Source organism: Typopeltis vanoorti, chromosome 14, assembly GCF_054136105.1.
Source record: "Typopeltis vanoorti isolate ZY-2024b chromosome 14, IOZ_Tvanoo_1.0, whole genome shotgun sequence".
Lineage (NCBI taxonomy): Eukaryota > Metazoa > Arthropoda > Arachnida > Uropygi > Thelyphonidae > Typopeltis > Typopeltis vanoorti.
This window is the reverse complement of record NC_143562.1, coordinates 60617326-60642004: the sequence shown is the minus strand read 5'-3', so window position 1 is coordinate 60642004 and position 24679 is coordinate 60617326. Positions and strand designations below refer to the sequence as shown.

General features: G+C 35.4%; 1 protein-coding gene across 1 annotated transcript in view; it reads right to left on the bottom strand.

Moving 5' to 3' along the window:
* The window catches only part of Hgsnat (Heparan-alpha-glucosaminide N-acetyltransferase), a 267748-nt gene that overhangs the window by 84729 nt on the left and 158340 nt on the right, over positions 1 to 24679 (bottom strand). Inside the window, exons 7-9 of the mRNA XM_090403589.1 lie at positions 17378 to 17472; positions 8483 to 8590; positions 610 to 758 (exon numbers count right to left, since the gene is read on the bottom strand). Of these exons, the coding sequence (XP_090259715.1) occupies positions 610 to 758; positions 8483 to 8590; positions 17378 to 17472 (352 nt within the window). The remainder of the gene's footprint in view (positions 1 to 609; positions 759 to 8482; positions 8591 to 17377; positions 17473 to 24679) is intronic.

Genomic DNA, 24679 nt, shown 5'->3' with positions numbered 1-24679 from the left:
AATTTAATTTTTAATAATAAGGTTAAAATAAATTTAATAAGGTTAAAACACCTTATGGTAACTTGTTCTGGTAAAATACTTATAAGCTCTGTATTACTAAAATCTTGGTATTTCTAGCCTGGCTCCCACTGATGAGACCTCAATAAAGGTCGAAACCAGTCTGGGTAGTGGCCCCTTGCCTTTAATACAAAGCATCATATATCTCCTCCAGGAGATGTGCCTTGCATTATGGGTAAATATTAAGATTAGTAATCAGAGCTTATTCTACTTTTACCGTGAGTTACTTGGTCTTGCACTACCTGCAGGGTCAGCTAGACTTGCATTACGTGCAGGCGCAAACTTGACTTATTTGTCTGTTTGCTTACTTGGGAAATGGAGTAAAACCAGGTTTAAAATAGCTTGGTATCTTTAACATTTAGCAATGAATAGCACGAGGAATGTCTTCTTTGAATTAGGATACGATAGAATCAAATGCAGGTGCACTACAGAGCAAGAGATACATACCTTAATAATATGCTACAACACTAAAATATCAAAAAGAAGAAAAGAATAATTATTACGTTAACAATTACATAAAATATAATAAAACAAAAAAAAAATGTTACTTACGGCCATCAAACGTATTGAGCATAATACCAAGAGAGAAGAGTATTACCGAACGTTTTACTATTTTCTTAAATATCTTTGTACGTGGTACAGATTTTCTTAATAGAGAACGCAACGAAAGGGCCATAGATACACCCATAATCCAAATGAACCTATATGATGTGAAATTCTATTTTAATTAGTTCTTTCAAGAATAGAAACTTCATATAACTATAAATCAATTCCATGCATTGCTAAGATTTATACTTTTATCACAACTGTTATAAAGAAATTACCTTTTAAGTTAACAGTAATATCACATGAAAAATATTCTGATGACAGGATCAATAATCAGCACAATCTTTTTTTCATAAAAAGAGGTTTCTCTGAGTTTGGAAGTTTTCTCCCACTTGGTTAGACTATAACAAATTTAGTTTAATCCTTTATCCAAGTGTAAGCAAACAAAGTTTGTACCTGAAGTATCTTCAGGACTGAGGCAACTCGTGGTAAAGGTGGACCAAGCTCTCAACACTACTTGTCTTAGTATCTCCCATAATGCAAAACACATCTCCTTGCAAACATGCATTAAGGGAATGGCCACTACCCAGACCGGTTTCGACCTTTATTGAGGTCTCGTCAATGGGAGCCAGACCCAGAGGTGGTGATACTAAGGTGGAAGTGATGGAGTTCATATTTACCTATATGAGTTGCCAAAAGGTGTCTCACCTTATTATTAAATTACTCTGGATTTAGAGAAAGATGTTGGAAGTTTTTTCCCACTTGGTTAGACTAATAAATTTAGATTAATCCTTTATGCAAGTGTAAAACTTGCACCTGAAGTATCTTTAGGACTGAGGCAACTCGTGGTAAAGGTGGACCAAGCTTTCGTCACTACTTAGTATCTCCCATAATGCAAAGCACATCTCCTTGCGGACATGTATAATGCTATGCATTAAGGGAAGGGCCACTACCCAGACCATTTTCTACCTTTATTGAGGTCTCGTCAGTGGGAACCAGATCCTTACACTTGGATAAAGGATTAAACTAAATTTGTTAGTTTCTCTGATTATTGATCTTGTTCTTTGATGATGAATTTAGTATATATTCAAATATCTGAAGTGACTCGAGTGACTATATCTGCACACAGTAATCCACATGTGATCTTATCAAAGCCTCATAAAGTGAGAGAATAATATCCTTATGCCTACACATTAGTGTTCTATTGAACGTCAATATTATTTGATGCAATGTTCATCTTAGCACTGTCTCCTAAATCTTAACCCAATGTCCAAATAATCCCTAAGTCGCTATCATCATTGGCTATATCCAACAAATTCCCATTAATATAACTATCTGCCTGCAATGTCCTCCATTTAAAATTCAAGTCTTACAACTTACTTAGCAACAACAAACTGACTTTCATTGTCATATGTTTGTATAACCAATCTGTTCAACCTGCAGGAATTCCAAATCAGCAATGTTCCTTACTGCTCTAATTGGGATCAAGTTCGAGGTTATATTGTGAGTGGTCGTGTAATTTAGCGCTCGTGTAAAATTCGTGATTTTTATCTGTTTTGTTTTTCATTAGAAAATTAGTGTATTATAGTGTATTAGTGTAGATTTTCATTTTTTTACAATATAGTGTATTTATAACATTTTTATTGTGATATTATCAGTATGGCACCAATGCGAAGAACAAGGGCAGCAAAGATCACGTTGTCTGGCGATTTGAATTTGCAGGATTTTATTGAGTGCAGGGTGTGTGAAATACAGTGATTAAAAAAAAATTAAGAATATGTGGAAAGAAACTGAAACTGGAGAGAGAAAGAGAGAGAGAAAGAGAGTATGTATTAAGAGTTTCAAAAGTGAGTGTCTGTTAGGTGACCAGAATGCAGCAAATACTAATAGTGGAAATAGAGGAGAACGAAATGGACATTAATAAAGAAATAGTGCATTTAAATGTTGTCCTTATAGGAAAAAGTGTGAAATCGAAAAATTTCAAAAGCTGCAAGAGATTAGTAGGACTGAAAAGAGAAAGAAGCAGGTGGTCCGAAGGAATAATAAAGACCAACTGAACAAAAAGAAAAACATGTTAAGGAGAAAATTATGTATGGAGACTCAATAATCATGGGAAATCTTAATGAAAGTGTGAAAAATCCAGTTTTCCTGGGTGCAAAATTTCATGAGTGTCATTAGCCATGGCATCCGGATGCAAAAAAGGTAAGTTGAAGGAAATGATTGTCTTGGTTAGTACAAATGATTTGGGGGGTGAGAAGTATTCTATGAAGGAGAATGTAAAGAAGTTGTTAAAAGAGGTAAAACTGAAGAGCAAGAAGGTAAAGATTGTCAGTCTCCTACCATGCTATGATAGAGGCGAACAGAGGAGAAGGAGGGGTTAGTAGCTGATGCAGAATCTACATATAGATTGTGCAGAAGAAATGATGTAGGATTTGTTTATCTGTGGTCTGTGTTTCAGGGAAAGAAGAAGGATTTGATGTTTTTGGTATTAGGTGTCTGGAGAGAGGGAGAGTTTTGTTCACTGAGCATGCTGAAGCACAAATTCAGGAAAGCTTAAGCAATAAGGGTGGAAACAAGTGAGATTCTGTGAGGTGAGTGAGTGAGTGTAAGAATGAAAAAGTGTGGAATCTAGTCTCACAAGCAAAAATATCAAATAGGGTAGTCAATTCAGGAAGTAAATGTGGATGGTGAATTAAACGGATACTACAGTTTCTATATACTAATGCCAGAAGTATCAGGGACAAGCGGGAGGAGTTTCTGGCATAGGTTAGTGCAACCTCGCCAGTTATTAGTGAGACTTGGCTAACAGCAGATGATGTAGTTACAGGGAGAGAATGTGAAGGGTTTAGTATTTTCAGGGAATAGAGAAGACAGGATGGGGAGAGGAGTACTGCTGATGATAGCAGATGAATTGCAGCCAAAAAGAATAGGAAACAGGTAGGAGGGTGGCTGTTCATTTGAAACAATCTAGTGTGAGACTAAGGCCAGTAAGACAAAATATATAGTTGGTTGTTGCTATAGTCCAGGGAGTTCCACAGATGATCTGGAAGACATGCATTGGCAAATTAGTACAATGAGTACAGGTCGAGTGATTATTACAGATAACTTCAACCACAGAGATATGGACTGGAAGGAAGAAAGATCACATGGCAGGAAGGAAATAGAATTTATACATCTACTAAGAGATAATTACTTAAGGCAGCATGTGATGGAGGGGGACTAGGGATAGGAGGGTATTGGACCAGGTCACAGGATCAGAAGAGCTATTGACCAAGGTGACCACATTGCTTCCAACTGGTGAAAATGATCACGTGTTCTTGACTTGGGAGATTGTACAACATGAGAAATATTCTGTCAAGAAGGGATATATGTGGAACTACAAGGCAGGTGATCATGACATGCTTAGGAAGAAGCTTAAATCTGTATCATCACATAAAACATTGCAGGGTACGGATATTAGTATAGCATGGGATATAGTCAGTGGTGAGCTATGGAAATTTTAACAAAGGGCTCGCATCGTCAAACAAAAAAAAAAAAAAAAGGCATAATTTAGCCCTTATAGTACTTATATTGTGACTTTGTAAAGCTTCTGATCATTCCTATAGGATATCAATCATTAATGTCAGATCTTTTAAAAATTCCAAATTGAGAAGTCGGTTCAAAAAGCCCTTATATTTAACGTTCGATGCAAAATGCTTGCATAAAGCTGGGTAATTTTTCCATAAAGCAAGAGCTGTTTGTAAACTGCAAGCTGCCCATCATGATCCAAACACACAGCCAATCTTTAAAATTTCAATACCAAGGTCTTTTGCAATTATTTAATTCTTGTTGATTTTTTTGGTGATTGATGATAAAAAGCATATAATTTATCCATAAATATTTCAAAATGATTTATTTCTTTAATGTTTTTTATCTAATCGTCTAATGCTAAGCGTAAACGATGAGCGTAATGCCAAATCACAACGTTGGGAAATTTTTGTAGAAGTCTGATTGCAACACCTGATTTGTTTCCTAACATTACACTAGCTCCATCAGAACAAAATGCAATGAAATGATTTATCAGAAAATCCATGTGAATTTAAAGTAGCAATTATAGTAGCATGTATACATTCCACGGTGGTATTTTCTAGTTTTACAAGATTATTAAACAAAAAGAACCAAGGGCTCGCAAATTTGAAAAAAATTTAACAAAGGGCTCGCGCGAGCCCCTTATAGCTCACCACTGGATATAGTTTTCATCTACAGAAAGCAATATTAAATTGTATACATAGAGTAAGGGTTAATCAGGTAGGAGTTAGATTGATGAGTAATATCATTAAGCACAAGTTGTGGAAGACAACTTGTGCTTAAAGGTAACCAGCAAACCCATGAACAGTACAAGGCTCAGGAAAGAAAGGTGACCAGCATGGCAAAGAAGGCAAAATCAGATTATGAGAAGAATCTAGCCGAGCAGGCCAAAGGAAATCCCAAAGAGTACTTTTGTTATGTGGCAAGTAAGAGGAAGAATGACTATGGAAGATTAACCTTAATGAGTAATGATCATCATGAGGAGACACAAACAGATAAAATAGTTGTGTTACTGAGTGACCACTTTGCAAGGATATATCATCCTAGTGAGGTTACTGCTTTAATCTATGTGAGAGACACTAATGTGGGAACAGAGGTGGATGAATTCTAATTTCTAAGGATTTGCAGATTCTCAATATAAATACAGCTGTAGGATTAGATGGGATATCAGCTAGGGTTTTGTGAGAATATGCAAGGAAACTGGCAATGCCTTTGACTAGGCTCTATAATTTAAGTCTCTGCTCTGGCAGAATTTCAAGGGAGTGGAAAGAGGGAAAATAATTCCCTTGCATAAGGGAGGTTCCAAGACTGCAGTAGCAAATTACAGACCAATTAGTATCTCAGACTTGGTGGTAAAAGCACTAGAAAAATTGGTAAAAAAGAGAATTCAAGAATGGGTAGATAAAAATATGATACTGTATGAGGGTCAATATGGCTTTGTGAAGGGTCGGTTATGCCTTAGTAATTTAGTAACTTTTTATAATAGAGTAAGAGCTAAGTTTGGTTTCACGATGATTCTGCTAAATTTTGCAAATGCATTTTAATACCACATGGAACTCTGTTATGCAAGTTAGAATGAATGAGGATGGATAAGATACTGGTTAAGTGGATAAAAGAGTGGCTGCTGGACAGATTTCAAAAAGTGGTATATGGAGGGGCAGAATCAAGGCAAAAACAGGTGGTGTGGTTGCAGCATTGAACCTTGCAGCACAAGGTTCAATGCTGCGTCCATTGCTGTTTAATTGGTACATAAATGATATAGGAAATCACTTGAAAGGAAATATTCAGTCGTTTGCTGATGATGCGAAATTAGGATAGTAAGAGTTAATCAAGGTGATGTGGAGAGCTTGCAGGATGATTTAAATAGGCTGTATGAGCAAAAGATAATGGGTATCAGTTTAATGTCGAGAAATGTAAAGTTATGTATTTTCGGATAAATAGATTACAAGCAGTTTATCACATTGATGACTGTACTAAAGGAAATAGATGAAACCGGAGATTTAGGAGTGGTGGTAGACAGAGGGTTAAAGTTTAGAGGACATGTTGCTAAGGTAGTCCATAAGATTACTTGGCAATTGACTTTATAAGGCCTTGATATGCCCACATCTGGGTTACTGTGCTCAAGTCTGGTTGCCTGGGTTTCTTGGGGATGTGGAAGCGGTGGACAGGATTTAGAGGCAAGTGACCAAGATGGTGAGTAGCCTGTGGAATGTTACCTATGAGGATAAATTGAAGATGTATGAATTGCAGAAGTTGGTTGATAGGAGAAAAAGAGGGAATATGACAGAAACATTTAAGTTGCTTAAAGGGTTTTGACAGATAGATGCAGGGGAAATGTTTCACCACTTGGCTGGAACCAGAACAAGGGGTAATCCCTGGAAGTTGAATAAAGATGTGGTTAGTAGGGGTGTGAGGACTAGATTTTTTGCTTGGAGAGTCATGAATGAGTGGAATTGATTGCCAGAGTCAGTTGTGAGTGCTTTTTCTGTTAATGGGTTCAAGGAGAGCTATGATAGATTGGGTCTCCCTCAATAAGTCTTCAGACTCCATGGAGGTGCCTGTATAATAATAATAACTTAGCAACATCAGCAAATAACTGGATATGCCATGACCTCCAGTATCATTAATATGTAAGTTAAAGAAAAATGACTTAAGTGCAAAATCCTGTGGCACACCACCTCACCGGACACATTCTTCCTCACAGACTTAGCACTATTAAATACTGTTTTCTGCTACCTATCAGGTCAGACATGCTCCAATCCATAGCACATGTTTATTTTGCTAATCTATCCTCTGAGTTTGCATAGCAACCTTACATATGGAATTCTGCCAAATTCCTTGGAAAAATCCAGAAGTATCATAAATCATATCTAATTCTATTGCCACTATTACAGAAAATGAGCAGACTGCCAAAGTAAATCTATATTTAACAAACTCATGCTATCTAGCTACCTCTGGATGCAATTCCTAAACAGCTTCTCTAAATAAAGGCTCAAACCATTTAGTTTCTTCTTCCCCCTCCTCATACATGGATTGCCTACAATTCAAAAACTCAGTAATCTAACCGTCTCCATCTCACAGTAGATACTACTGACTCTCCCTCTTTTAAGTTAGCCAAATAATTAGCTAAATCCTTAACTCCACTTACAAGTCATTCTTCTTCCTATATTAAATTTCCACTCATTTCAAATCGTTAATCCAAAATTTAGTTTTAGACAATAATGATATCATGATTAGCTTTGATGTATCTCCCTTTTTACCAATATCCCTCTTTCTGAAACTTTAAATTTACTTAAACATGTTTTCACTCTAGATATCACTGATCTTTTTAATTTTAATATTCATTCTGGTTACTTCACTCAGAAAGATGCTATTCTCAAACCTTCTATATGGTTAAGATACGCAGATGATGAGCAGAATGGTAGAGTATAGAATAATGAAATAATAATAGTGGGTTCTAAGTCTTCATGCCCTTGAAAGATATCATTCACACTGCATGGGTAAGAGGGGGGGATGTAGAAGCTGGAATCCTTACTCTGGAGACCAAACATGACACTGGCCACTTCAGAACTCCAAGAAGCAGCGTGGTATTGCTTCACCAGGCACTGAAGGTTATCTACTCCCACATAGTGAGTCCAGTGGATATTTCTTTCAATTAGCACGTTATACCTTTTGCAGCAGGAATGCTTGCTGGGTATGCCAGCCTCCCCCCCCCCCTTTTTTTTGGAAACAGGCCAAACCACAAGAAGGTGGGGGTTAGCATAGAGGGGATGGATGTTGTGCATTTTATGCCCCTGATAGGCCTATTTAGCTAGTGATTTTTTTGGGAAGGAGGGATGGGGAGGATAAGTGATAGTAAGTTAATAACAAGATAAATCACATTTCATTTGTTGCACTGAAATGTTAGTTGTAATAAAATTCATAGTACTGAAATCAAGTATTATATGTTTACACAAGAAACTGGACACAAAATAGAATAATAAGCTTTTTTTATTCTTAAATTTTCATTATAGATGTGTCACTGTCTAATGAAAGTCACTCCAAACTATTAATTTAATTTAAAGTGGAGTTTTTAAACTTTAAATAAAATTTTAAATTTTATTTAATTTTAAATTTTTACAGAGCCAGTACATAGGATTCACACTAAGATATATATATTTCATATTTAACTCTGGCTTCAAGCGTTCACTTTAAATAAATTGGTGTAGTATATGCAGACATAATACAAATCCAAAATAATTCAAGCTTTTATATGATGTATTAAATCATTAAATTTATTAAAATCAACACAAATTTAAAAAAGTACACAAACCATGGGAAAACAAGGTCAGCTACAGTTAATCCATTCCATGGTGCATGATGGAAAAAGGAGTATTCTCCTCCACCATAATTAACAAAGATCATAATAACAATTGCTATGCTGAAAAATGAAAACAATTTTTAGTTAATAAATAAGTCTGCAAGATTGCATATGAGGCATTTAATTATAAGTTCAAAAAAGTTACAGAATGATTAAGTTGTCATTAATCTTTATTACAAATTAATTTGGAGGAAAATTGAAGCAATATCATAATAACCTGTATACCCATGGAGGATACATATCAAGAATATAGTTAAGACATCCAGTATTTTTGGATTAATTTATTTTTACAGAGCCAGTATAGAGATGATCCAAGGAATCACACCAAGATATATATTTCATTATATATTTCATATTTAACTCTGACTTAAATTGTTCACTTTAAATCAAAATTGAAATCTTTTCAATAAATTTTAGTAAAACTGTTTAAATATCATTAAAAATCCATTCATCCATAGTGATTCTATTATATATTTATATTTTTTTCTTGCATCAATTCCATATAAAATATGTAACACAACAGTGGCACATCTAGGTAAGCAGTTGCGAGAAAGAAAAGTAACCTGGTAGTGTACCTGAAGAGTTAGAGATCAGGAATTCCTTAAGGAATATGGCATGAGAAACACTGTTCCAAAAAACAGGGATGAATTGAATGAAAGAAGAAGACAAGAAGTTGTTTTACTAAGTTTGAAGCTGAATTAGTTCTGAAGAGCAGCAAGCATCCGGTTTTTGCCTATTCTGTAGCTACTGTCATACATATGAGAAAATGATTTAAAATGTGTGTGTGTGTGTGTGTGTGTGTGTGTGTGTGTGTGTGTGTGTGTGTGTGTGTGTGTGTGTGTGTGTGAGTGAGTGAGTGAGTGAGTGAGTGAGTGATAGAGCGAGTGCATGAGAGAGAAAGAGAGATGGTGCTATTTACACAAACTTTGCTTTAAATAGTACTTAGAGATCTTCATTTGTATTCCTGGCCTATAGTAACAAACAAATATATAATCAAACAAATATATATATATATATATACACACTGGAGAGAAGTCAATGGACACCATAGTGTGAGGAACAAACAGCCATGGTGCCCACCTCAATAAGATGTAGGACCACCTTTCACTGTGATGACTGCAGCAATCTATGGGCATACTTCCACAAGTGTATGATAGTGATATCAATGGAAATTTTGGGCCATTCTTCCTGTGGGCATGTAATGAGGTCCTGGACTGCTGTGGGGTAGTATCCCTTAACCTCACCTGACACTTCAGTTCATCCCCCAGATGTTCAATAGGGTTGAGATCAGGGCTCTGTGAAGGCCAGTCAAGTGTGGTAAAGTTCATGTCCACAAGCCATGCAGTTACTGCAGCAACTTTATGATACAGTGTATGTCTTGCTGAAAGAGACAAGGTCAGTTCTGTAGAAACACCACAAAGTAGGAAGCATTGCATTGTCCAGAATCTTAAGATACATCTCGGAGTTCAATGTTCATGGCTTCACAAACACAGGTCAGGCCAAGCCAGAAAAACAGGACCATATCATCACCTCTGAATCTCTGAATTTCATAGTTGGGGGGGGGGGGGGGGGTAGACACTCTAGTAAGAAACGTTCACCATATATCTGCCACACCCATACCATCCATCTGCTCAGTAGAGGATGTAGTGTGATTTGTTGCTCCATAATACAGCTTTCCAAACTTCCAAGTCCCACTGTACGCGCTCTTTTCACCCCTGAATATGACACTACATGTTGGTTCAGATAGTGTGGGGCTGGAATATTGCAGTCCTACCATGGAAACTCATGTTGTGGGTTTGGTTCTGAATTTTTTGTGCAGATTTGCATTCCAGTCAATGCCTGGAATTCTGCATTCAATTTGTCAGCTAATGAATGGTAGTTTTTATATATTATCCTTCATAGCACCCTATTCACATCCAGTGAGTGTAGTGGGTCGTCCACTGTAGGTAGCACTGATTGTTGACCTGGGATGGCCCAATTTGTCAATAATTTGCTGAACAGATAGGCCTGCAATATGGCATCCTATCACAATGCTTCTTTCAAACTCTGTCAGCACCTTTCTTGCAGCTATTTCACCTAGACACAGTTGCACTGACTTGAGAGCATCATATTCTACCACTTTATGCCAGCTGCAAACACGAGACTTGTTACATAATACAATGCGCCTTATCCATGGGAGTGTCCACTGACTTCTTTCCAAGCAGTGTTGGCTCTCAATTTCCATCTTGTTGGCTCCAATTTCACATAAGATGGACTGAAATGCACTACCTCTGTCAACCATACTTTATGCTGAATGCTGAATTTAAACTCCTGCTGGTTGTAATTCTTCTAATCATTAGCAATACCCTTTCCCCACTGTCCTGTTCTCTCCATCTTCTTCCAATAATAAAAAAAACTCCTCACCCTTGTTCTTAATGCCTCTGCTTAATATACGTGCATTGTAATATCCCCTTAGATTCATGGATACTTTTGGTACTCTTTGTTATGACCCTTATAGGAGTTGGACATCGCTCAGTAGTGGGATAAGTAATAGGAACACAAAGTTCATACCCCAATTAATTTTAAGGACTACTCTTGCTGTTCTTGGCATTGAGGTGCACCTTATATGCAGAAAAGATTCAATGGTTAACATTTAACAATTTAATTAACAACTATATAACACAAACGACCAGGTTTCTTAATATTTACACACCTTCAGTAACATAACACAAATTGACTCAATGCTTAATGCATTTTGGCAGCAATCTGCCTTTTAGATTTAAAGTCTAAATTAATTAACAATAAAATATGCTAATAGTATCACCTAGAGTTCTACTGCATAAAGTCTCTGTCAATTATTACGTAATTTCTTGTGTGAGCATAAATTTAGAAAATAAAATCAGTTCACTTACACTAGGGTCTTCAACGTATGGCCCGCAGAGCTCTTTGCCGTGGACCGCTGGCCATTTTGAAAAAATAACTACTTAACATTAAAACGCGATTATAAATAAAAAATAATTTCAATGAAGCCTGTGGGCCACTAAGCTATACTGTGGTATTAAGAATTGTAAGATGCTTTCCAGATTCACAAGGGGAATGCTGTGCATTTGATACTTTACATAAAATCCTATAAAAATAAATATTAAATAGATTTCTTCGGCCATCTACCAGTGCTAAGAGGTACTTAAGTGCTAGTACTAATGTCGCAGGTAGATGGCTGAAGCAGTAGTTTGTTCGAGTGCGCTGTCTAGTGCCTTCCAGATACATCTTGAAGGTTCTCGATACTTCATTATTTTCATGTAAATACAAGAGGATCTCATCCACAGTCAGTCAGTCATGAACAGTGTGATATTCGTGTATAAGTGCACGCAGATTCGTTGTGTCAGCCATAGCCTATTGTAGTTTTATATTGCCAGACTTTTTTCATTAGTGTGAGACATATTCAGTGGATAATAACCGTTACACAGCCATTTTGGATAATTTTTTGTGTTCACCTTCCATCACTATGACGTCTACGAGTAAAAAGCATAAATGAAGTGCTTCTTGTTGGGTTTTTAATGAAAAGTGGACCAATTTGTATTTTTTTTGTGCCAATCAACGATAAGCCAGTGTGTTTAATTTGTTGCGAGTCAGTGTCAGTATCAAAAGAATACAATATAAAACGACACTATGAGACAAAACATGCGTCGAATTTCGATCACCTTCAAGGGAAGCTTCACTTGGACAAAGTGAACCGTCTCCAAATTGATTTAAAATGCCAGCGGGTATGTTTAAAAGGCAAAGGAAAGAGAGCAAAGCATGCATCAAAGTAAGTTTGTAATAGCTGAAAAATCTGCTAAAAAATCAAAAGCCTTCTTGGACAGCAAGTTTGTGAAAGAATGTCTCATCGCTGCTGGGGATATTCTGTGCCGAAATAATAAGGAAGTGTTTAAAAAACCAAGTTTGTCTGGAGTAACTGTAGCACAATGTGTCGAAGAATTTGCCAATGACATTGAAGGAACTTTAAAACCACGGTCGTCCAAATTTACATCATATTCACTTGCTTTAGATGAGAGCACAAATGTGAAGGATACAGCACAACTGGCTATCTTTGTCCATGGTATTGATCAACAATTCAATGTGACAGAAGAACTGCTATACGCTATGAAGGGAATGATGAAAGGCAATGATATTCTTGAAGCAGCCAAGAAAACACTCCAGTGTTTCGACCTCAGCTTAACCAACCTCGAGGGTGTGGTAACTGATGGTGCCCTTGCTATGGTGGGAAAGAACCAAGGGTTTGTTGCGCTGCTATGGAAAGAACCGGAACTAGAAGGAAAAGATTTCGTTAAGCAGTGGAAAAGATCCACTGTTTAATCCACCAGGAGAATTTGTGTGCAAAAATGATTGGATTTGAGGATGTCATGAAAGTTATTGTAACTGTCATCAACATTATTAGGGCAAGGGGATTGAATCATCATCAATTCCAAGAGTTTTTGACCCAAGAGTGTGAAGTGGATCACGGCGATGTGGTTTATTATAGTGATGTGCGTTGGTTGAGCAGAGTTGAGGATGGTTCTTAAAAGTCTTCGACATAAGGAGCGAAATACAGCAGTTCAAGCAAACTGAGGGGAATCCGATTGCGGAATTTAACGATCCGAAGTGGATGACAGACTTTGCCTTTGTGACTGACATCTCGTTGCATATGAATGACCTAAATATGTGGCTACAATCCAAAGATCAACTGGTGCACACTCTGTTTGATTACATCAAAGCTTTTGTGGTAAAGCTCAAACTTTGGGAGGCACAACTCACAAAAAAAGACTTAACTCATTTTCAGCTTCTCACTGAATCTAACTGTTCATTTCTTGATGAATACGCTACAAAATTAGCCGTGTTGCGAAGTGAGTTCGAAGAGAGATTTAGTGATTTTCGTAACCAATAGTCTTCTTTAGATTTATTTTCAATGACATTCAGCATCAATGCTGCTGAAATGCCAGGCTCAGTACAAATGGAGCTGCTTGAACTCCAAAACAACTCTTCTTTGAGAGAAAAATTATTCAATGTGCCCTGACTGACCTGGAAATTGAGTAAGAGTGTAGTTAGCAAGAGTGTGACAACTAGATTTTTTGCTTGGAGAGTAGTGGTGATTGAATGTAATTGGCTGCTTTATCTGTCAATGAATTTAAGGAGAGTCATGATAGATACTGGGTGGATAGTTTGGATCTCCCATGATAAGTTTTCTGATTCCATGAAATCATCATCATCATGCTTTCAAGGATTTAGGCCTAGAGTGGCCTGTTCCAGCCTTAGAAGTCATCACTGAATCTCTTTTGAGGGCATCCTGATTTTCTTTTTCCTAATGGTTTGTAATTTAAGGCTTGTTTTGGTAATCTTTCTGTTTTCATTCTTTCAACGTGTTCCATCCATTTATGTTTATATTTTTTAATTTTTTTGTATTACCGATTCTTGGTTTAATTCTTTCATAAGTTCTTCATTTCTTTTGTGATCAAATAGAGTATACTTTACAGTTTTTCTCATAAACTTCATTAGATGTTATTAATCTTTGTTTGTCTTTTTGTTTTATTGTCCAGATTTCACTTCCATACTATAGGACTGGTAGGACTAATGTATTGTATACTTTTATTATGGTTTGTTTTGGAACTACGTTAGGTTTAAATCCTATCCTAATTTACACTCATGCATAGACTTATACTTTTTACCATGTAGGCATTCGGAACCAAAATCCTATGGAATAGGTTGGTTACTCCTTATTCCTGGAGGTTTCCTACGTCTACAGAAGCATGTGTTCATGCTTCTACAGACATAGAACAGAAATTTCGTAACGTTGTTCTAGGGGACGATAAACCTGAGTTTCCAGTTGAAAAAATCCCCTACCTCCATATGAGACCAGCTATCTCACCTTCCATTGAAAGAAACTAAAAGGTTCCTCAGGTCACTGACAGGAATCAAACCCACTTTCCAACTCAAGGGATTCGTCTATACTGGCTGAGCTACAGAGACTTGGGTTTAAAAATAGAGTTAATTATACTTGTTATTTTTAAATATTTCGCAATTTTTAGGTTTATATCTTTTTCATTTTCATATGTAATCATACATCTTAGGTAGTTAAATGAATTTGCCTGTTTTGAAATCTTGTTATCCATTACTATTTTAGTTCTTATTGGATCTTGTCCTTTAAAGGCCCATCATTTTTAATTTTTCTGTTGATATTATCATTCCATAATATTTAGCTATTTCATTTAAATTTAAAATATCTTTCTGTAAGTTATCTTCAGAATTTGTAATTATTATTTGATCATCAGAAAAAGGAGAGTGTTTAAGTTCACAATAGGAGAAAGTTTAATACTTTGATGGGAATTTTTATTCCATTTTATTCCATTTCATTTAGATAAATAGTGAAAAGAGTTGCTGAAAGAGGACATCCCTGTCGGACTCTTTGGTTTATCTCTCTCTCTCGGATATGATTGTTCATAATTTAATCTTATTTGTATTTAATTATTTTTATATATACTTATGATAGCTTTTAGAATATTATTTGGTATTTGTCTTTCTTTTAATATGTTAAATAAAATACTTCTTTTAACTTTATCAGATGCTTTTTCAAAGTCAAGTATCCATGTAATAATAATAAATCTAGCTTCCGATGTGAGTAATGGAAATGGGGTGATTACGTCATTTGTTGTGAAATTATTACTATTATTATCATCATTATATCCTCCACAAAGACTCATTGTGTGAGGTCGCACTGTCCCACAGACAGATCATTACACTAAGTCTTAAATGCATTCACTGTCTCTGCACTCACCACACTTTCAAGCAATGCATTCCAATCACTGACCACCACCTCTCCATGCAAAAAACTCATTCCTTACCCACCCCACCTGCTCAGTACTATTATAATTAACTAAAATATTATAGTGGGTGTCCACTTAATGTGATACCACTTACTATGAGATTTCCATACTGCGATTTTTTTTCAGGTGTATTTTTTTTTCTTTCAATTCAAATGAGTGAAATAATAATTCCTGTTAGCAACAAGATCTACTTATGAGGAGAGCAAAACAACTACAAGATGTCACCAAATTTTGGCATTTTGGACCACATTTTGTATTTAAGTATAACAAATTTGTTTTTATTTCCGATCAGGGAGAACCCTGATTGGAAATAGAACAACTTTTCAGTTTTTCATCTAGTCTCATGCAATATATCAAGATAATATATCATGAAGGTAGCAACAAAGTGAAAAGAGGTGCAATAAAACATTCTTGGTCATGTGTTGCACACAACGCATTCAATCAAGAGGGTGCACTCAGAGTACAGATGTGCTACCTAGTCAACTGACTTGCAAAACATGCATAAAGCTTATAAATGGTTAAGCTAAGGTAAGAAATTTCTCTGCTTCTTGAAAAGAAATTGCTGAACAAGTACTTGGCAAGAGAAAAGAAAAAGATAATAACATCATTTCAATGATTTGTGAGAAGGCACAGACCACATTTTCTGCTTCGAAAAAAGAATATCCAAGGTACTACATTCAAAATTAAAGCAAGTTAGGGATGGTTTAGGCATTTAGGAATAGAACTGGCTTCAATCCAGTATGAGGTACAGGGAAGTAGCATCAGCAGATGAAGTTACACTACCAAATTGGTGAGAACATGCAAAATCTCATGATACAAAATCCAAAAGAGACTATTGAAAATGAGTCACAAACTGAAATCGTTATTGTCTTTATATGATCCTGACCATGATAGCACATTCAAGGTTTGTTTAGCAATGGATTGTCATACTGTGAGCCATATACATTTATCCTGAATGAGATGTCTTTCTTTATGAAGAATATGGCTAACTTCTCCCCACTTTCAGAATAATGTTAAGAATGCATCCCCTCAACATCAAGTATCCAAAAATTTGGTGCATGACAATGACAAGATCAGGAGAGTGGGAAAGTTCCCTGATTTTCTCTCTCTCTCTCCAGAAAATAAGCATGGTAACTGTGACACTAACAACTACAAAATGACCAAATAGTTGTGTCCAATAAAAATGACTTTCTTTTATAAGGAACAAGCTCACTGAAAAGTGAGGATTATTCCCTAATGAACTATGATTCCATAGATGAGGTTTGTTTCAGAACAGCTTGTCAAAGAAAAAAAAAAAAAGTTTTTTTCATTGGTATTTGTTTTATTAAAATACAATGGTAGTTGTGTTTATATGTTAATTATATTTTATTTTTTGACCAGGTTTAAAACAAAAAAGAAATTTTAATTTATTGTTACATTTTTTTCTCTTTTTTTAAATCAGAGTGTCATTTTCACTTGTGTTTATTTAACACATAGGTTCTTGTTTATTTTAACACATAGGATCTTTCTTTTTCCAAGATCATCGAGCCTTGAAAAAGAGAAGATCATGAATTTTCCTATATGTTCTTTATTAGAACATCTATGCAAATCATTATAACAGCATCATAAAGCAATATTTAGATAATTTTATTGGGGATGTGGAAAAATGGTAGCCATTGTTTGCTAACTAAAATTCTCTTATCATGGATTTTTTTTTTTTGTTACATTTTAAATTTATTCCAATTAATCATGATAAACAGATACCCAGTGTACAACAAATTTTAAAAAATAGAACACAGTGATGTCATTGGTCTTAGCTGATGAAAGCATTTACTTTTTATAGAATGAAAAGATGCTGAACTGTCCCATTACACAAAATTAAATTTCTGATATAATTTCTATAAGAGTATGCATGCTGTACATTATTTACAAATAAATAATATAAATCTTCCAACCAAAGATTATTTTTTTGTAATTCCAAGATAAGAAGCAAACAGCAGTTAGGCATACAGAATATGTATAAAAAGCATACCCTCTCACCGTATCCAGAGCCCGAAGTCGACGAGGTTTTAAATGCTTATTTTTTTCTGCTGAACAGCTAACAGTATCTTGTGAGACAGAAAATCCCTGAAACATACAAAGCAAAAAGAAATTTTAATGGTAACATTTAATAACTCTAATATTTTGCAGCTTGTTACAAAGAAATCATTAAGAAGCAGAGTAAAGAAACAATAAAGCTACATTTAAAATAGTGATTGCTATGTTCATGTGTTTACAATACTAAGTCTTGGTCAAAAGTAAAAATACATGAGATGCATATGAACAAATTAGAACCAATTCATAAATCTTTAAGGACATATTAAAAATTAAAATAATAATAATAAAAGATAGCTCAAGATAATGACTTCCTAAAATTCTTACAAGCACACAATCAATAAACAAACTGGGAAATGGCACACTAATACATCACAGGATTTCATTAAGACAATAAAATTTGAGTTGGCTTTTATGTAGTATCTGTAGTTCCAATTAGTACTGATGACATGGAATACAAGGTTCTGTTTATCAGAGTAAGTATTTGATGTAGTCTATGTTCTTCAATTCTGATTTCAGCCAAGCATCAAATCAATAAATGCCATGGATAGGAGAGGAAGTGGTAATAATTATTATTATTAAAAGAGACCTCTAGAGAGTAAGGGATTCATCAATAGAGGTGACATATTACTCACACCAGCTGTCATACATACCTGTTCTTTAACTCATTCATGCTACCTGCACTCACCACCTCCAATGGCAATTCATTTCAACCACACACCACTCTATAAGAGAAAGCCTAGCTCTCATCCTCCTTCATGATGGCATTTGTTCTCAACATCCATGAATGCTCTCTAGTCCTTCCCTCCCCACTACAAAATGAAAAATTCAATCTACTGATATCCTGTATGATCCTTTTAGAAGTTTGTAAGGCTCAATCATATCACCTGTCTGAGAGTGGCAGCAGTCCATAAATTCAAAAAAAAGCCCACTGCAATTATCCTCTGAGTTGTATTTGCAATCTTTGCTATATGGCCTTGAACTTCAACTTCCTAACTACTAAAACTATGAGATCCCTAGCCTGATCAGTTTCCTCTAGTATAATCCCACCAATATAATGACACTGGATATCTCATCACACCAAAGTGCATGACTTTACATGCACTAACATTGAACTGATAGCCATTGTCACATGCCCACAATTCCAGCCTATTCAAATCATTCTGCAAGTGCTGCATATCATCCACATTCCTGACCACCCTGCCTATCTTTGCATCAACAAATAGCTGTATGTCTCCTGTTAAATCCTTTCCAATGTTATTAATGTACAGATTGAATAACAATGGCCCACAGACGATTCTTGTAATACACTACTGATTACCTTAACCCTTGCTGACTCACATGTGTCATACACCACTTTTTGATATCTGTCAGTCAGTCATCCTCTTATCCATACTAATATTTTAAAATCAATTGCATATTCTCCAATTTTTGCAACAGTCTTCCCAAGCTGCATTCTGTCAAAAGCCTTAGCAACATCCAAAAGTATCATGGTGTATCCATTTCCCTTGTCTAACTCCACTGTAACATTATTACAGAATGTGAGAAAGTTGGTGAAACATGACCCTCCATTAGTAAACCCATGCTGTTCATTGCAAAGTATAGATTCTCTGTCAACCCATTTCTGTATGTAAGGTATGACCAACTTTTTCAAAATCTTTGCAGATATACTGACACTTCAGAGATACTGACAGGTTGACAGCTGGATATATCAGTCTTTGCACCATCCTAATGCAATGGGATTACCATACCTGGTTGGCTGAATGGTTAACGTACCTGACCCTGAACCAACAGGCTTTTGGGTTTGAATCCTGCCACGGGCATGGGGGTTTGAGATTGTCTCTTTAGGTAGGAGATGAATTTCATAGTCTGATGTGAGGCCACTATCCCACTTGCTGTAGATCTGAAATGGCTTGAAAAAGTTCCATGTTTAGTCTCTAGAGCAGAGTTTCCAGATTATTTAAAAATGCAAATAAAATTGATGAAAAATAGAAAGAAAAATCTTTAGCCCATCCATAGTATCAAATGTACTACAGGTTTTCAAATGACCTTTAGCATGAGCTACATAAAAAACATTTCTTTCCACTCCTATGGAATCTTACCTCCAACACTGAAATTATACAGCCTGGTCAAAGGAATAGCCAACTGAACACTTTTAGCATCTGTGCTGATATCCCATCAGTCCCTACTGCAGAATTCATTCAATTTGTGCAACAGCTCTAATATCTCTTTATCATACACTTGAGTTTCTTCATGCAATGAAGAGATAGCAGTGAGATCAATGTTGCACATACCAGGTTGATAACTTTTAGCAAAATGGGCACTTATTAACTGAACAATCTCTTCTGCATCTATCACGTGCATACCATCTACATTCAGTACAGTTATTCTTTCATGTTTATCCTTTCTCTTACTTGCAGCATAATGATAGAATTCTTTTTGGGTTGTCTTTAGCTTGAAGATCCAGTTTCTTTACATATTCATACTGGTTTTCCATACAACATTGTAACTCTTCTGGCCAGCTCTTTATAATTTTCATAACTAATATCATTCTTAAGCACACAGTATTCATTCCGCATCATCTTTTTCTTACAAATCTCTTATCTGATAAGATTACACATCCATTTTACTTCTACCCTATTTATTCTTTGAATTCATCCAATGAACTATCAATATCATTCCTATCCGACAAATAGCAACACCACCAGAACACATCATACTCCTCAGTTGGTCATAATTCCCCCTTTGTTGTTCAGCATGTAACCTTTTCAGAATGGAACATTCATAAAGTTGGCCACTTCCCAAGTCAGTACTGCATGATCACTGTCACCAATCAAAGGCAGAATAGTTACATCTTTAACTGAAACCCCCCCCCCTCTCTGAACTATAATCAGATCTAACACTCTTTAATCTCAAGTTCCTTCTGTCACATACTGCTCGAGGATGTTGCCTCCCAAGAGCTCAATAAATTCAATTTCATTTTTCTCATGAGATTTCACTACTACTTAATCAATGCTAGAATAATTAAAGTCCTCCATTATGATTGCACATTTTGAACCCATCATCTTTATTCGGTAATGCATTACTTCATCACTAGCAACCAATACATTAGGATTGTAATAATGCCCCACTATGTATTTGATATTGTAAGACTCCACCTCACAAAAGATGGCTTTGAACTCATTGCCACATGGAAAACTATTACTAGTATTGCAGTGGGGCATAGGTCTCAATTCTAACTCATCATCTAAATCATCTAGTATCATTAACAACACACTTGTCTATCCTTCCTAAAAGTACTGTACCCTTTACACTCAATACCAGTTAATATATCTGCCTCTGATAGCCAGATCTCACTAACAAGTACAATCTGAGATTTCAACATATTTGCCAAGGCAATAAACTTAACACTTTGTTTCTGATGCTACTAGTATTCATGTACAGACATAATAACCTACCTGCATGCTTTTTTGTATACACTTCTCTGTAGGCTGCATGACATATGTTGGACAACTTGCAGATCTTTGTTTCTATCTAGTGCCTTATTTATACAGATATTCTTGCACATGCTTGGTAATTCCAAACTGAACAAACACAAAATCATTCTCTTATCATAATAATTTCCATGATAATGCAAATTCCAATCATTAACACAGTTACTAATGAGCCATGTTCTCAAAATGTTTCCAAAAATAATTAAAAAAAGAATATACAGAAAATGTGAAGATACCATCAGTGATACTCAAATTCAGCTTTAGAAGCAGTTTGGAAACAGGAGAGGCTGTTTTCTGTACTCAAATCTTATTCCAAAAATGTAGTGACCAAAACAAGGAAGTATTCATTTGTTTCATCGACTTCGAGAAAGCATTTAACAAAGTCAAACACACTAAAGTGACTGAATTATTAAAAAGAATTGGATTAGATGGTAAAGACATCAGGATCATCGAAAACTTATATTGGAACCAAACGACATTTGTTCGAGTTGATGACATTATTACATATTCCATTAACATCAAAAGAGGAGTAAGGCAAGGATGTGTGCTGTTGCCTCTCTTTTTTAACATATACTCAGAAGACATATTTAAAAAAAAAATCTTAAAAGGAAGAGAGGAAGGGATCAATGTAAATGGTGAAATCATCAATAACATCCAATAGCTGATGACACAGCTCTCCTGGATGACAATCTTCAGGATCTTCAAAATCTTCTCAAACTAGTGAACAAAGAAAGTGAAAAATGGGATTAAGAATAAATATCATGAAAACTAAATTCATGGTCATAAGCAAGAAGCCAGTTCTTAATTCAGCACTTTCTTTAAATGGGAAACAAATAGAAAGAGTGACAAAATTTAAATATCTTGGATGCTGGTTAAATGAAGAATGCAATCCAGAAAAGGAAATAAAAGTTAGAATTGAAATGGCAAAAAAAACTTTTCTCCTGATGAAATCAATACTGTGTAACTGCAATTTAAAGTTAGAGCTTAAAGTATGCATGCCTAGAAACCATACATAACCATGCTATGTATGGTCTTTCTTTAAGGTCCAAGTTTCTACACTGTACAACAGTATAGAAACTTGGACGATAACATTGATAAAAAAAAACTTGAAACCTTTGAGATATGGTTACATAGATGAATGTTAAAAATCCCATGGACAGCAAAAACATCCAATCAAGAAGTACTGGAACAAATGGAGAAATCACGTGAACTTTTAGATATCATAAAAAGAAGAAAAACTATAACTTGGTCACCTACTTTCGTAATGAAAAATATAAGATACTTCAATTGATTATAAAAGGGAAGATAAATGGAAGAGGACTAGGAAAATGAAGAAAATCTTGGCTGGCAGACATAAAACAGTGGACTGGCACAGGATCCGAGGGACTGTTCAGAGTGGCTGAGGATTGCTCAAAATTTGTCAAGGTGGTCACCGACCTCTGATAGGAAATGGCACTCGAAGAAGAAGAAGATATTAGATTTACAGATACATAACATTGTTGCTCTTAAATACAGATACTCATCATAATCTTTTCTGAATGTATGTAAAACTGTCATAAAGTGCCTCCATTTAGCTTTTGGATGTAACTTGAAGTGGCACTGCTTTTATCTGCTCTGTTAACAATTATGTTATTATCCTGCAGGTTGATTTGTTTACTACATGAATCGTGATTTCAAGGTAGAATATTTATCTTGGTGAAAGCATAATTTGGATCTTTAGGTGAAATAATAAATTCATCAAGTGTTAGTTTATGATCAGATAGATTTGTTATGTCAAATGAGAAGCCAAAGCAGCTGACTGAATATTATGATAATTAGTTTTGTGCTAACTGTTCAAATTTCTATATCATTTCTGCATGCATTGTATATATACTATTTTAGCTAATTCTGAAATGATTCTCGTTACTATATCCTTCAATTTCTATTTGTTAATTTGTTTAATTTCACTAGCAATTCAGTATATTTAATATCATATTCTTTAATAGTTAGTCTTTAATATGATATTCCCACAGCCTTCCATGTGGTTTTATTTTTGTTTATAACATATCTGAAGTGTGATCTTGATCAGAAACATATTCATTTTGCTTTTCTGAAGCATTCATTTGGCATTCAATCTTTACTGCTCTGCCTTTAACCTCAAGACTCTTATTAGTTCTACTTTTGGCTAAAGTAGACTGTTCTATACTTGCAATTTGAAACAAAAAAAAATGTAATTTGAGCAAAGTAAAGTAGGACCTTTTTTTGAAAGAGACCTTGTCTTAAGGTTATATTAATTTAAATTGAAACATTATGTAATCAATAATGTGAATCAATTTGTAAGCCACTATTGATATTGTGTTCGCTTAGTCGCAAGGCAGTTGGATTTGACAATCTGTCAACGTAATAGATATGAAGTTTTTATGTTGAACATCCATGTGATGGTGAGGAGATTTTTTTTTTAATTGTGGCTTGTAGACTTGATTCTTTGAATTACATTTGAGACTAAATTGATAGAATAAGAATAAGAGCTTGAGTTCTTCTTTCCTTTCTTTTATCCTAATCTTTTATGATAGTAAATACTCTTTTCTAAATGGTGTTAATAATTCCAAATTTCTGTGAATGTAAGAAATATGAAACAGTATTATGTGTGGGAGAGGAGTCGGTTTACAATTAATTTCTAAAGACATTCCACCGTTGGGTTTTTTGTTAATTGAAGCAATGAAAAAAAAAAAGGTATTTTATTGCCACTTCATAATTCTAGAGTGAATTTGAGTTTTATGATGAAGTTAGTTAATGGATACTTCTCATGGAAAGGCTTAGACGTTGGTTATGCATTTTTACCAAATGGTTTACGGAAATTACAACGTATACGCTAGGATATACATTAAAATAAATTTTAATACACTTCCAATATTTTGGCAACATCACGTTGCCATTTTCACAGGAACTTAAAAACAAGCCACGTGCACGCAGCTATTCTTTCTCCTAAAAGTCCTGATGGTGCCCCCTAATTAGGTTTCCCAAATTTGGGGAAGTCTCATGCAACCAAATTTGTTGAGGTTTGGATTGTTTCAAACAAACTAGCTAAACATTTGGCCAAATCTCTCACACACTATACTGGCAACACACCTTCACACATAAAAAACTCAGCCCACTTCAAAGCCAGCATAGAAAAACCTTACACTCAAACACACTGACATAATGGTCAGTTTTGATGTCTCCTCCTTATTCACAAATGTCCCACTCAATGAATCCTTAGAGATAATCCAAGCTAAATTTCCTCCAGATATCACAGCCCTATTTCAGTTCACAATGAACTCAGGCTATTTTGTTTGGCAAGGAAAATTCTACAAACAAATAGAGGGGACAGCCATGTGTTCTTCAATCTCCCCACCCTTGGCCAACGTTTATATGGAGACTTTTGAAGAGAAAGCCTTAAACTCTGCCCCACAAAAACCAACCATATGGCTTTGCTATGTTGACAATAGCAAAGTCAACATAGCAAAGATAACATAGAATCAAATTCACCCTGGAAGAAGAAAAAAACAACTGCCTTCCTTTCTTAGACACACTAGTCACCTGCCAGCCTGATGGAACCTTGGTTTTCTCAGTCTATAGAAAGCCCACTCATACAGGTAGATATGTTCACCAACAATCCCGCCCCACACACAACAATATGGAGTCATTAAGACACTACACAACAGGGCTAAACTTATCTGTTCAAATGACAATGCCCTAACCACAGAACTAAACCAGATTTTCAACAC